Source organism: Canis lupus, chromosome 36, assembly GCF_003254725.2.
Source record: "Canis lupus dingo isolate Sandy chromosome 36, ASM325472v2, whole genome shotgun sequence".
NCBI classification, from domain to species: Eukaryota; Metazoa; Chordata; class Mammalia; order Carnivora; family Canidae; genus Canis; species Canis lupus.
In genome coordinates, this window is record NC_064278.1 from 4,682,179 (window position 1) to 4,697,351 (window position 15,173).

General features: G+C 38.4%; 1 protein-coding gene across 12 annotated transcripts in view; it reads left to right on the plus strand.

The window, feature by feature from the left end:
* Positions 1-15,173, plus strand: part of PKP4 (plakophilin 4) — a 232,853-nt gene that overhangs the window by 184,276 nt on the left and 33,404 nt on the right. For 9 of the 12 annotated variants that reach the window (XR_007408776.1, XM_049106375.1, XM_049106382.1 and 6 more), the window contains 3 exons: positions 1,675-1,898; positions 8,998-9,126; positions 10,191-10,404. Coding sequence is in view for 11 of the 12 variants with exons in the window: in XM_049106375.1 (XP_048962332.1) it covers positions 1,675-1,898; positions 8,998-9,126; positions 10,191-10,404 (567 nt within the window). In the remaining variant the exon portion in view is untranslated. The remainder of the gene's footprint in view (positions 1-1,674; positions 1,899-8,997; positions 9,127-10,190; positions 10,405-15,173) is intronic. The other 3 variants (XM_049106379.1, XM_049106383.1, XM_049106381.1) reach the window with 1 other exon arrangement.

A 15,173-nucleotide genomic window follows, 5' to 3' on the forward strand; every position in this document is an offset into this window, starting at 1 on the left:
GCAGGTCTGGCTCATGGAATCCCAAGAGGCCCCCTTTTTTTTAAAAAAAGAGATCATACAGGGGATCCCTGGGTGGCGCAGCGGTTTGGCGCCTGCCTTTGGCCCAGGGCGCGATCCTGGAGACCCGGGATCTAATCCCACATCGGGCTCCCGGTGCATGGAGCCTGCTTCTCCCTCTGCCTGTGTCTCTGCCTCTCTCTCTTTCTCTCTCTGTGACTATCATAAATAAATAAAAAAAAAATTTTTTTTTTAAATTAAAAAAAGAGATCATACAGAGGTGCCTGGGTGGCTCAGTTGGTTGAGCATCCCACTCTTGGTTTCAGCTCAGGTCATGATCTCAGGGTTGTGGGATCAAGCCCTGTGTCAGGCTCTGGGCTCAGTGCAGAGTCTACTGGAAATTAACTCCCCCTGCTCGCTCGCTCTCTCTTTATCTCTTTCTCAAATAATAAATAAATTAAATCTTTTTAAAAAAAAAGAGAGATAGTAAGATTTATTAACATGCCCACAGTGGTAACCCCACAAAGGCATAGCTCTAGCAGACGTACCTCCCAGAACACTAGGAGGGAAGAGACTATCTGAATTGATTCTTTGCCAGAAACTGATGGTTTGGTCCACTGTAGGATTTTTCTTCTAATAGAACGTACCAATTTTTAATAAATATGAATGAAGAACTATTGCACGTGTTACATGCTGTAAATTGAGGAATTTTTTAAGATCTGATTGGCTTTATTAACTGATTCATGATTCATCATCCTATCTAACAAATGGAAAGGAACTCCTAAGGAATTTCTTTCATAGGATTAAGAAAATGATGTTAATAAAATCATTTAATTGTGGGAAGAATATGTTTGCAGTCATTGGAGAGATACCTTCTGCAATAATTAAGAAAAAACTATTATATACAGCATATGGTACCTTTATACATAGCATGATGCAAAAATTTAAGGGAGTAGCCACAGAAGAATTTGCTATATCAGTCTTCTTTCTTAAGAAATAAATTTTCCAATATTACCAAAGTTCAAAGGTCTATAAATAAAATACATATCAAAATAACCTGTTACACTACGTGTTCGAAGTTTGATGATCTCAATTATCTACAGATTTGAATAATTGTTTTTATTGCTAAAATGAAATTATGACATTTTACCATTTATTTCTCAAATTAATTCCTTTTCCTATATTTACCTTTCACTTTTGTTACTAAATCTTAATAAGTAAGATCAATCATGTAAGCAGATCTATAGTTTTATTTTTGCTCTTTTCAAATAATAAAATTGACACAGTCTTTGTGTATATTAAAAACTTAAGTGCCAGGACGCCTGGGTGGCTCAGTGGTTGAGCATCTGCCTTCGGTTCACGGCGTGATCCTGGAAACTGAGGATCAAGTCCCACATCGGTCTCCCTGCATGGAGCCTACTTCTCCCTCTGCCTATGCCTCTGCCTCTCTCTCCCTTTCTGTCTCATAAATAGATAAAGTCTTAAAAAAACAACTTAAGTGCCTTTTTTAGCACTAATGAGCTAGATTGGTAAAATCTAAATTGTTAGTATTGGTAACATTAAGCAATTTATGTAATTGTTAAAAACTGTAATCCTTAAAATTAAAAATAGTTTTACTTTGAAAAGTATCACCTTGTAGAGAATATACTAATCATTTTTTAAATGTTGACTTTCTAGTAGGTGTTGGAAATCTGCAAAGGACATCCAGCCAACGAAGCACCCTTACATACCAAAGAAATAATTATGCTCTGAACACAACAGCTACCTACGCGGAGCCCTACAGGCCAATACAATACCGAGTGCAAGAGTGCAATTATAACAGGCTTCAGCATGCAGCGCCAGCTGATGATGGCACCACGAGATCCCCATCAATAGACAGCATTCAGAAAGACCCCAGGCAAGTACTGGTTATGAGTCTCCAGAATGCTACAGTATCACGAGCATCAACCGTCCCTTTATTCTGTTTGTTTGTTTTTTTTCAAGTTGCCAAGTCTATTATAGTATCAGTTAACTCCTTATCTCTAGTATCTCCGGTTGTATTTTAGCACTGTAGGTCATTGAGGTTCATTTCATGATAGATTCCTTCTTTCAATGCTTTAATAGTAAGTTAGAGAATGCACAAGTCTGTGTAAGTATCTGCAGCGTTCATCACTGACCTGCTTCACCAAAACAACTCCCTGGGATAGCCTTCTTGGTCTGAATTATACGAAAGATTTTAAAGGATCATTTTACCCCTTTCCCTTTATCCTGACTGACTCATTAGATGAGGGCCTCAGAAAAAAATGTATGGTGATTTAAACTGGAAAAAATCCATGTTGTGTACATTTTAAATCCTACTGGTCAATGCTGTGTTGTGCTTTTTTTAACTAGGTCCTTTGAAAAGCTTTCTGCCATTTAGGAGAAGATAGTTTACAAGAAATTCTCATATCTCATAAGCAAAAAATATTTGGCTAATAATACATGTCTCCTACTTTTAATTTTATTTCGCCTTGTAGAAAGCATGTTTTATTAAGATAAGTGTGAGTCATTTAGTACTTGATTGATTTTGAAAAATAGCCTCATCTGTAATGAAAGCCATTTAAAATATTCAGGAAATAAAAAAGATATTTAGAAACTGAAAGAATTTTAATTTCCGAAAGAGTGGAATTATTTCTAAATTTTAAGCAGCTTGAGTGTTATATGAAGGCATATATTAGCAAGATTTCATTCACTCTTCGCCTACGAATTGTTGTTTTACTGGAAAATTGTTATAATTATCAATTCATTTTTAGCAACCTACCAACCTATTCTAATGAAACGTGAATTAAAAACATGAGTGAGATTTTGCTCATTAAAGCAAAATAAAAGTACTTTTGAGTTGAATGGGAAGCCCACCGCTTCACTGAAACCTTTGCATCTAGTCACTCTTGCCTACAGTTCTTTATAGTTCATACATACATTTGGTTCTGCTAGTCCATGTTCTTGCCATTTTAAGGGTTTTTAAGTGATTTGTTTTATAGTACCTCCAATATAATTAGGTCAAAAATACTTTTATATGATTTCATTTTTTAAAACCTCAAAATGACAAAATACACACCCTAATGGATGCAGAAAATTCCCAAAAGGGGTTTTGAATTATAGGCAATTTAGACCATACCTCACCTGAACCTGGAGAGGAAAGAATAGCTATCCAGAAAGACAGTGAAGTGTGATTAGAGTTTTGAGCTTAATCTGTGTCTCTAAAGACTTCAGTTTTGACCTCTAGAATGAGTTGATTCACCATAAATGAGGATTTCATGTATGATAATACACTTCAGCTATTCATAGTATGATAATTTTGTAGTCTAATGCGTAAAACTGTTATGGCTAGCTTTGATTATGTGAAGCTTTACTGATAATGCATTTTGTAAGATGAATAAATGATTATTTTATAATAATAAGTGCATTTATTCTAGACAAAACTGGAATCCAGGTGAATCTGAACTTTAAATATTCAAACCAAAATAAAAAGCTCCTGACAGCTTTTAATTTTTAGTTTTGAAAATAGCAAACTTGACGTAATATTTTTATTCACTTCCAAGCCCACGTTCTTTACTATTAATGCTGCATTATAATTAGCCTGGAAAATTTCTTCTAAGACTTTAGCAGTTATTGATGTTTTCTACATAAATGGAAATCTGTGATTTTTTTTTTATAGTTATCTAGTGTGGAAGCAAAATTTATTAGTAGTATACATGACACATCTAGAAGGAGTAACAAAGTACTTACTATGATAGTGTTAGTGACATAAAGAATATTAGCATTCGTGGTGTTCCTTTTGAACAGGGCTTATTTACTGTCCTGTTCAGCAAAATAATTCCATTTACTATCTCTTTGACCTCATAATTGTCATTTTATAGCTTCATCCATCATAAAACTTATAATTTAGTGTTACTATTTTTATGTAAATATTCAGTTTACCTTTTAAAGAAATTAAGAGAAGAAACAATGATTTTCATATTCACTACATGTTTACCATGTATAGTTCTTCTCTTCCTGTATATTCTTATCATAAATTCAAGTTTCCATCTCAACCCATTTCCCTTCCACCTAAACCCTTCCTTTAGCCTTTCCTGTGTTGCTTGTCTGCCAGCAACAAATTCTCTTAGCTTTAAGTTATCTGAAAATGTTCTGATTTCATTTATTTTTAAAGGATATTTTTACTAGATATAAAATTTGGGACTGGCAAGTGTGGGTTTTTCCTTTCCTACTTTAAAAGATGTCATTCATTGTCTTCAGACCTCTATTGTTTCTGATGAGAAATCATCATTCTTATTACGTAATACATCTTCTGATCAGCCACCTTTCAGGTTTTTCCCTTTATCTTGGACTTTCAGCAATTTTACTGTGACAGGCCTAGGGTGGGTTTTTTTTTGGGGGGGGGTGATTTTTTTTTTTTTTTTTTTACATTTACCTGCTTGGAATTCAGCTGAGATTCTCTGAATGTTGGTTGATGATTTTTACCAAAACTGGGACATTTTTACCCATAATTGCTTTAATTTTTTTTTTTTCTGCCCCAAACTCATTCTCCTCTCCTTCTGGAATAAGTTGGCATTATCCTACAGGTTACTAAAGCTCTGTTTATATTTTAAAATCTTTTTTCCCTATATTCTTCATATTGGATATTTTTTATTGATCTGTCTTCGCATTTATTATCTTTTCTTCTATAGTCTCCATTGGAAAGCCCATCCAGTGAATATTTTATTTCAGATACTTGACCTTAGTGAAGTTTTTTTATAGTTTCCATGTTTCAGAAGACATTCTTCATCTATTCATTCCCTACGTACATCTTTTCCTTTATTTCTTTGAGCAAATCTGTAATGACCTTTTAGAGTCCCCCTCTGATAATTCTAACATGGGTTTTCTCTGGGTTTGGTTCTGTTGTTTGGAGGGTTTTCTGTTTTGTTTTTGACGTCTTTGTAGGTTACATTTTTCTATTTCCTTTTATGTGCAGCAGCTTTAAATCCTTTGCTAACTATTATGGATGATACATTGTAGGAACTCTGGATTCTGCTGTCTCCTCTTAGGATTCTGAGTTTAGCTGTGGCAGACAACTAAATTACTGACAGATGCTTCTGATCCCATCAAGATTGGTTTTGGTCTTCTAGGATGGGTCTGTTTCAGGTTTGTTTTACTCCTAGTGTATTCTTCTACTCTTTCGCATAGTTCATTGTGGAGACCAAATCCTGAAATGCTCAGTAAAGTTTGCACTCCGACTGGCCTGGCAGTCGAGCATCACCCAGCACGTGCTCAGCTCTGTCCTAAACAGCTGCTCCACCAGACCCATACATCCATTATGGCCATGGACAGCCCAGCCCTCAACTAAGGACTTGTGAGCAATCTCCTGCATAGTTCCCTCCCTCCAGTACCCTGCCCCACAAATTCTAAGCACTCTGGCATCCCCAAATTCTAGTGCCTCCCCCTCAGTTCAGTAAGTCCATTGCTCTACTTCATGGACTCAACTTTGTGTGTCATGATTCCAAAAATGCCCTGCAGAAAGCCAGGGAATACAGGGCTGATGATTCCTGTCTCTCAAGCATTACATTCTTGTGTTACCTGTTGTCCAGGACCTAAAAACAGTTCCTTCATACATTTAGTCTGGTTGGATAGTTGTGTTTTATGGAAGGGCAAAGTCCAGTACCAATGTATTCTATCATGGCTGAAAACAAGTCTGGGCCTAGGTTTTAGTGAAGAAAACCCTGGCAGGCATTGATGCCATCCAGCCAGCCCATGAATTGATAGCAGTCTTTTCAGGGTAAATTTCTACAGAAAATCAGGGTTGGAATTGATGCCAACCAAACCTAACTGCCCATCTCCAGCTGGAGCCCACCTTTTGTGTTGTCGGGCCCTCATGATACCCAATGGTGCCGGAAATCTTGATCATATCTGTGCCATTTAAGGAGGAGAAAAATGTGTATTCGTAATGATTGTGAGTCATCTAGGAAAGATGAAGTCACACTCCTTGCACTCTGTTAATTACAGCATAGATTTACATAATAGGCTTTAGACAGATTTTGACCAGAAATAATTAACATAGTTTCAGTGCATAAAAGGGAATTTATTTGTTTTAGAGAGAGTGACCCAACTTAGAATAGTCCCCTTTTTTAGGGCTGATGATTAAAACACTCATATCATATTTCAAAATATATAACTTATTTTAATAAATATCGGCACAATTTAATCATCACAGCCAACCTAAGAAGGTAGAGATGACCATTTTATTGTTCCTACCGTACAGGTGGGAAAGATAACATTCCAAATAATTAAGTAGTTTTCAAAATCACATAATAAATAAAGGTCGTACAAGTTCAACAGGGGCAATCTAGTTATGTGTTTCTGCTGTGTTAGCCTGCCTCTCTTGGCATTTGTGGTATTCTTCATTTTTTTTAAAGATTTATTTATTTATTTATTCATGAGAGACACAGCAAGAGAGAGAGGCAGAGACACAGGCTGAGGGAGAAGCAGGCTCCACACAGGGAGCCCGATGTGGGACTCAATCCTGGATCCCAGGATCACACCCTGGGCCAAAGGCAGACGCTCAACTGCTGAGCCACCCAGGCGTCCCTATTAATGATACTCTCCTCCAGTTTGTTCCCCAAGCCAGAATTCTCCATCTCACCTTTGGCTTCAGTTTTCCGAAAATGATCTAACTGCTGTGCAGAGTGGATGAGGTGAGAGAGTGATATTTGAAGCAGAGAGAACATATAGGAGGCGGTTAGATGTGCCAAGCAAGATGGGGAGAATGGATGGGTTGGATTAATATGAAATATTTTAGAGATAGTCAACAAAGCTTGCTTTTAGGTTGGATAAGAAGGATTTAGGAAAGAGAGGTCAGAGATGGCTCTATTTTGTTTTGAGCAAATGTGTGGATAGTCTTCTTGTCACCAATCTTTTCTGATTCTAGTACATTCTCTACTTGGCCACCAGAGTTATCTTATAAATGTGACTTTATAGGGCAGCCCTGGTGGCCCAGCAGTTTAGTGCCACCTTCGGCCCAGGGCGTGGTCCTGGGGACCCGGGATCGAGTCCCATGTCGGGCTCCCTACTGGAGCCTGTGTCTCTGCCTCTCTCTCTTTCTGTCTCTCTCTGTGTCTCATTAATAAATAAAATCTTTTTTTTAAATGTGACTTTATAAATGTTGCATTCTCTCACTCTTCTACATCAAAACCTCTGCATTCGATTCCTTATGTGTAGGGTCAGCATACAGGCTACCTGGGTTTCACCTACCTCCAGTCACTTCATTACTAATCCCAGTTCATTGCCTCTATCAAATGTTATTTAATAGTGCCTACCTCGTGGGGCAAGTCAAGGTAAATGAGGTAATGCATATAAAGCTTGTGACACAGTGCCTAAAGCAGACAAACTCAATAAATATTAACTCCCTGTTATTAATATTAAGACTAAACTTTTTTAGTTGGGCATCCAAGAATCTTTACATGAAACTGTGTCTTATTCAATGCTTGTATCTCTCTGGCACCTGCTACAGCACCTGCAGCATAGTAAGGATTCACTATTCGTGTGAATGGATATGTATGTGTGTGCAGGTTTAGATTACCCCTTTGTAGTGACAAGCAAGTTAATACATGGAGCCTTCCCAGACCAAGAACGACTCTAGGCCTTTATAAACTAGGCAATAGAAGTATCACTGCCTTGCTAATTTAAAGAGTTTTTCTTAAGGTTTATTCAGTATCAATTCATTTTTTATAACAGTTTATTCTGTAATCAAAGTCTGCAAATTGATTGTCTTGTGAACCATTTCTAAGAAATTGGTCTTCTTATATGTAATGTAAGCATATGTTCATATTTAACAAGGATCCCAGTGAGCCAATCAGTTGACATCAGAAAATTCTAACAACGTGATATTATCTAAAAAGGCACAGTGTAAAGGTGTACATGCTTAGTAGGATTGTACATTCATTATACAAGAAGTTGGGGTAGCATAGGGGTTGATGGTACAAACTCTGAAAGCAGACTGCTCATGCTAGTTGAATGACTTTAGGCAAGTTGCTTATTCCCTCTTGTCTCAATCTCCATTTCTATGTGGTTGCATTAAGAATAAGTGAATTAGGGGATCCCTGGGTGGCTCAGCACTTTAGCGGCTGTGTTTGGCCCAGGGCGTGATTCTGGAGTCCCAGGATTGAGTACTGCATCGGGCTCCCTGCAGGGAGCTTGCTTTTCCCTCTGCCTGTGTCTCTGCCTCTCGCTGTCTCTGTGTCTCTCATGAATAAATAAATAAAATCTTAAGAAAAAAAAAAGAAGTGAATTAAATACATAAAATGCCCAGAATACTGCCTGGCACAGAATAAGACTCATAAAATATGAAGTGGTATTTAATATGATCCAGTTCTTTGAAAAAGAAGTTCTTTATGCACATGTGCACATTTGCACACCTAATAGGAAAAAAAGACCAGCAGGAAATGTCAGCAGTGGTTTTCTCTGGGTTGGGTATAGGGTTATTGATTAAATATTTTTTAAGTAATTTGCTATGCTTCTATCTTATAATCAAGAACAACCATAAAAATTAAGTTTCTTAAAAATCTTTGGTCCCACATTATTTGCAGTTTCCAGGCTGACATCAGATCTGCGTATTCCCACCAGCGTCCCTTTCTCTCTTCTCACCTGACTAAAGTGTACTTGTTTACCTGAGCCTTGCACCTGCAGATTTCTGACAGAGGCAGAAAGGCATAAAATTAGAATCGAAGAGGAAAATGAGAATGGAGACGTTTTTCACAACTTCCTTTGTTCTCTCGAGTCTCTTCCTGCGCATCTGTTTATTGTGATTTCTTTAAAATCTAAAGCATCCAGGCCTCTGCATGTGTTGATCACGGGGAAAGGTTACTTATATTTATCTATTTTAGGAGTCCTATAACTTCCAATTCTGGTCCCGGCCAAGCTTTTTTTCTTCTGACAAACACTTCCCTCAGTGCATTGTTAAAACCTGGTCCTTCCCTCTCTGAAACAGCATTTTTCTCCCCCAGGGAGTTTGCCTGGCGTGATCCCGAGCTGCCTGAAGTCATCCACATGCTGCAGCACCAGTTCCCATCAGTCCAGGCGAACGCAGCCGCCTACCTGCAGCACCTGTGCTTTGGCGACAACAAAGTGAAAATGGAGGTACAGCCCCCAGCACCTGGCAGGCCCCAGGAGGCAGCACCTTTCTGTTGAGCAGTCACGTGCTTGCATGCTTAAGAAATTACCAAATGCCATCCGGAGGCCCTTTCAAAGGGATATTTAGATAATCAGATACCCCTCTACTTCCTAACCATGCCTTGCAGTATTTCTCAGGAGAAACCAGGATAAGTATCCTTCTTGGAGCGCTGTTAGCATTTTCAGATCATGTGTCCACTGTTAGCTGATTTACAAAACATGAAGCAAAACTCAATTTAACCTGCACTTTTTAAAGCATTTGCCAAAATTCTATTCGATAAAAATTATGTATGAAATTAGTGAGCTCATATATTTGAGGAGGTTCTGGTCAAGACTGGGTCAAGTTACAGACCTAAGTTACTAATACTGAACCTATATGAATATTTCAGATGAGTCATTGGTTATTGACTAGTGTCCTAGGACATACAGGTTCTTTGTTTTAACATCTTAGCATTTTCCCCCTGCAATGGCATATGGAACTTGGTTGTTTTTCATCAACTTTTACTATACAAAACAACATACCAGTTACTGAGCCAGAGGTGGGTGAAGGAAATAAAGCCCAGAAATATCCATGTAATATACTGATTAACTGACAAATGGAAGATTAGGGAGAGTAGTCTAGAGAAACAATTCTGTAATCCTGGTGACTTCAGCCAGAAATCCTTTCCTCTGTGTTACCTCTGATCCTTTATACAGCTTTGTTGTGTTTGTGTATTTGCCCATTGCCCTCAGAAGTGGAAGTATAACCCTTCCATGTGTTTAGGAGGTTGGAGAAGGACTCTGCTGGCTTCCTGTGGCCATTAATACACCTACTTCTCCCTTCCTTTTCTATGCCATGAACCCAGGAAAAGAGCTTCAGCTTGGAGAGTGCCCTTAATGTTTGTAAAAGATATGTTATTTAGAATAAAAAGCAACCTTTTGAAATGATCTGGAGTTGTCCATTTCCCATGATCTTTCCATAACAGGCTTCTGTTTGATCACTGATTAATCATATGTCACTCAGGCCTGGTACCTTATATTTTTCATTCTAGGTATGTAGGTTAGGGGGAATCAAGCATCTGGTTGACCTTTTGGACCACAGAGTTTTGGAAGTTCAGAAGAATGCTTGCGGTGCCCTCCGAAACCTTGTTTTTGGCAAATCTACAGATGAAAATAAAATAGCAATGAAGAATGTCGGTGGAATACCTGCCTTGTTGCGACTGTTGAGAAAATCTATTGATGGAGAAGTAAGGGAGCTTGTTACAGGTGGGTAAACAACGTGATCTTGTCCTGGAGGAAATGTTGAAACCCATCTAGATGAGGTCTTTTTGCGGGGGCAGTGTGAAGAAGTTTGAGGTTCTGGGTAGGAGACGTGATGCAGTGGTCACTACAACAAAGGCTGAATCTAATTTAATCTAGTGATTCAGAAAGCACTTGCGGTGCTACAGGGTCATCTTGACTCGTATCAGTTATTAATGCATAAGTTTCAGCTAACAGATATCTTGTGCATACAGGACTGAATATATTTTTTTTAATTATGTATTCCATAGTAAATATCCTTTGTTTTCAGTAAACTAGCTCTCCTTTATTATGAAAGAAAAATACACTTAATGGATCGACTACCTTCTACTTGAGTTCAGCCAGGTTTTAAATGCCCGTCAGAACCTCAGATGCCTTCCTAGGTACCGGAGATGTGCAGGTGAATACAACTCCGTGCCTGCCCTCATGTAGCAGTTCAGCTCAGGAGGAACACAGGTGGTTCTCTGCCAGTGAAATGTGACAAGTACCAGGACTCAGTGGAGGCTGCATTGGGAGCACAGAGGACAGGTGGGGAAGTTCCCTGGTCAGTGAGAAACCAAAATTGCCCTAAAGGAAGGGGAAGCATTGGCTGGGGAGATAATTCCAGTCACAGGCAGAGGCTCAGAGCCAGCATGGAATATGGGGTCAGAGCTTCTAGCAGAAGAGGCATGCTGAAGGAAGACAAAGCCAAAGAGAAATGCAGGTCTGATTTGGGGAACTTTTATGAGGAACTTGTGTCCCATACACAGTGAAGGTGGTTATAGGGCATGGCGTGACCGGTTTGGGCCTTTAAGTGCATTCTTCCAGCAGAAAGCAAGGTGTGGGATTGATCTGAAGTAGATGAACCAGTGTCTGGGAGGCTGTAATCTAGAGGTAATAGCTTGAGCTGCATCAGTGATAGAGGGTTGAAAAGAGGGAACAATGAGAGAAACATTTCATGGTGAGGGCACAGTGAGTGGTCCAGGGGGGGCAGTGAGAGAACAAGAGGAAGTGAGTGATGTTTTGTCTTGAGAGACTGGACCTTGCAGCACTGTCCATGGTTCAAGGATGCTTGAGGTCCAGACGAGAGACTAATTCTGCAGCACAGCAAATTATTGACAGCATTATTTATGATAGAGAATTAGGGGGAAATAGTGAGTATTCCCTGGTAGGAAAATGGTTAAATAAACGGCAATACATTCACACAGCAAAACCACATACAAGGGTTAAAACCCACGCGCATTAAAGCTACCTATGGCAACATAGATAAATATCTAGAAACAGTGGGAGAATGATAAGCACAACATGACACTATTGGTATGAAGTTCCATAATATGTAGGCTGAGGCCATACATTAGTTTTCGATATACGCACATGCAATAAAATTAAATTTTTTCATTGGAGTAACAGAAGCTAGATCAAGATTGTGTCTAGGGGACACTGGTAGAGAAAATGGGATCGAGGGGTATCCTCCAGCCCTGTTTCTTTAAAAAGAAAAAGAAACCTGAAACAAGACAAATGTTAATATTTAACAAAACTAGATAGTAGTTACTAGATAGTAGTTACCTGGGTGTTTTATATTTGCTATGCTATTAAAGTAGAATATACTTCATGTATAACCCTAAACTCTGGAGTGGGCTGCCTGCCTGCCTTAGTGTAGTTTGAATATTAACGTTTTAACAGATCTAAATTACATATTGATTTATTAGTATTTCTCTTTCTCAAATACTTTGAGGGCATCAAACCGTCCCACACCAAAAAATAAATTACTTGCACTTACATAGGTCTGGCGTATGTAACGAATGTTCTAATGAGAGTTAGAACAAGCTAGATAGAATTAAGAAGGAAGAATATAGACAAACCCATTCTAGAAGTCAACACACTCACTGTGATTACGCCCCCACATTAGCATTAAGCTCTGTGGTAAGGGAGGCTTAGAGGAACCTGCGTGTATGCGGCATATGAGTGCTCTCTCTCCTTGCCTGGTGTTTCCTTCCTGTCACTCTGAACTTCTGCGTAATTGTCCAAATACCTTCTTCCAGTAATACCTGTGCAGCCAACGAGGGTGCAGGCTGATGTGTGTGGGCTTCCTGCAAGATCCATGGACATCCTGATGTTAGAAGCACAGCTTCTACTCAGATTTGATTCTCTTGATTAACTAGTCACAATAAATGTGCAGTCTTTTTCTCTTCTGTCATAATTTCTCACAGGAGGAATGTCTTTACGGGATTTTTGTTTCTGAGGTTTCATCCTTGGGTAAAATGGCTGCAGTGCTTTTCCTGAGCTAAGCTCAAGGAATTCGTAAGATTTAGTGATAAACAAGAAGCAAGTACATGAAAGTTTGGTGATTTCTTTTTCATTTGAGAATAAATCTGGTTTATTTGAAGTATAGCCAGGCTTCACTACTAAGAGCTTTTATGTACTAATTTACCTGGCGTACACTCTAGATGTAAGTGCTAATTTAGATGCTTCCCTCCATATTTCACTATTCGTGTGTGGGTCCAGTATTAGTTGCTGAGAACACAAGATGTTTTAAGATATGGGCCCTAGCCTTGAAAGGAGGATACGAGTGTTATTAATTCAAAAAGGCCCTGTTCCTCCAAAAGATTTTATTGCTTCTAATGTAAAAGCTAGCAAGAACCTGATTTTTTTTTTTTTTTTTTTTTTCTGAAACAACTGCCAGTAGCTTTTAGGCTTTAAGTATTTTTGTCCATACTTGTAGGAGAGGGAAAATTAAGAATTGCTATATAACTCTGTACTTTTTCTCCTAATAATTCATACTGATATAAGAGCTGATTGCTTACAAAACATTCTCTTCAAAAGTAGTCTTTGCTTTGGAATGGGAGTGGTCAGTTTGTGAACACTTCACTCAGTTGACATATATAAAGGAGTTGGAGCAGAGGACTTCAAAACTGAATTTCTAGCTCCAAAATGCTGAATGCCTGAGTCTGATTTGTATATAAACATTATCTAGCTAATATGAAATTACAAAGTTGTAATATAAATCTAGCATAGTTCTGTGTATGTGTTACATGTATGCATGTATTTATAGACCAAGATTTATGAAGATAAGAAAAATTATATGTTCATTTTTCAGTTCCAGAATTTAGTGGTACCACCTTTAAAAGCTGTTCAGTAATTTTTGTTACTTTTTAAAGAGCATTGCAAATTAAGACATCCTTGAGCTCCTTCGTTAACTCTTCCTTGAGTCGAATACTCATAAGCCATCTATGAACCATAGAATCAGTTCAGAGGGGTTGAAGGGGATCTCAAAATAAATTTTGTCCCATCATCAGCTATCCAATGCATGTATCCCTTATACAGCTTCCACATAAAATAGCCGCCATGATGTGCTTGGGCCCCAGGGACAGGGAACTCACTGCTTTGTGGGGTTAATACTGAGCCTTGGAGCTGTCCAGAGAACAATAACAAAACATTAAGTATGGCTCGAGAAGGCAAGAAAGATAGGCCCTCAGGAGCTTATTTGGGCTAGGAAGAGCCCTCTAGGAGTCCATTTGACCCTAAATCCTGCATCCCAACCTCTCCTAACCAGGAACGTGTGTCCCAGTCCAAACCATTCTCATTAAAGCATGTCTGTTCCAGATGTGGGCAGCTGGGTGCTATGTGACCACATCACCCAGCATGCCCTATGAGCTGCCTGTCTCCTGTAAAATCCTCTTTGAAAACAGAAAATTATCCCTTCAAACCTCAATGTTCGGCCAGCAGCTCTACAAATCACTCTGGCCCTGGCCAGCCTCGCACAACTCTGGCCCTTCGCAGCCATGGTGTAGGAGCTCCTCGGTGGGAACTGTAGTCGGCCTAGGATCGTGAGATGTTAAAGCACAAATGAACTGCTGTGTTTGAAGTATTATATTATCTGAAAAAAATATTATCCCCTTTTAAAAGTAAAAATACTTTTTATCTTAATAGTAAGTAATGCAACCTAGTTATTAATTCAAAGACTTATTTTTTCTTCTACTCCCCTTTGTTTCATTTTGGCATTTTTATGTACATACATGAAGAAATTTTAGCTATTCTTTTAAGAAGATGCTTCACCTTTGCTTTAAATATAATAATTGCCCAGCACCTGCATTTTGGGGCCACATCTTTATTTGCAGGGAAGAAAAGGAAAAGTGCTTTTTGCCAGGTGTATTATCTCAAGACAGTATGGCTGTCATCGTTAATTAAAATGGTCCTCTAATAATGTAACAGGTTCTGTGTGTTCTCTTCGTTGTGTTGAACATTTTCCAGGTTGAAACCTAATGAGCTTTTCTTTCAGTATTTGCTGATCTATATGAGTGGTTAGGGTGGTTGTTTTTGTGTTCAGTTTGTTTGTTTTTTTTTAATCACAAAGATACTTTTTGCCTTTATTGTGTTTAAACTTGAAAGCTGTATAAAGTATGGTTGTTCCCAGTTGAGTTATAAAATGAATGTCTTCTAGGCCACACATTATGGGTGGAAAGTGGGAACATCTTGTCACTAGAAAAGATATGTTGAACTCATTTGCTTGAGATAATTAAATAGTGTTTCTAAGCCAGGAAATATGAGTTTCGAGTTACTGAGCATCCTGAAAGCATCATTTTTTAAAAGCTATAGAAATTGATATTTCACAGAATCCAGAGGCCTGCCTTTTAATGAATCAGAACGGCCCAAAACTACCAAATTTCTATTATCCCTATTAATGCTGATGTTAAATATCAAAAAGTAGCCTTTGTTCTTGAATAATAATAGACGTTGTTTAAATGACTGCTATATTC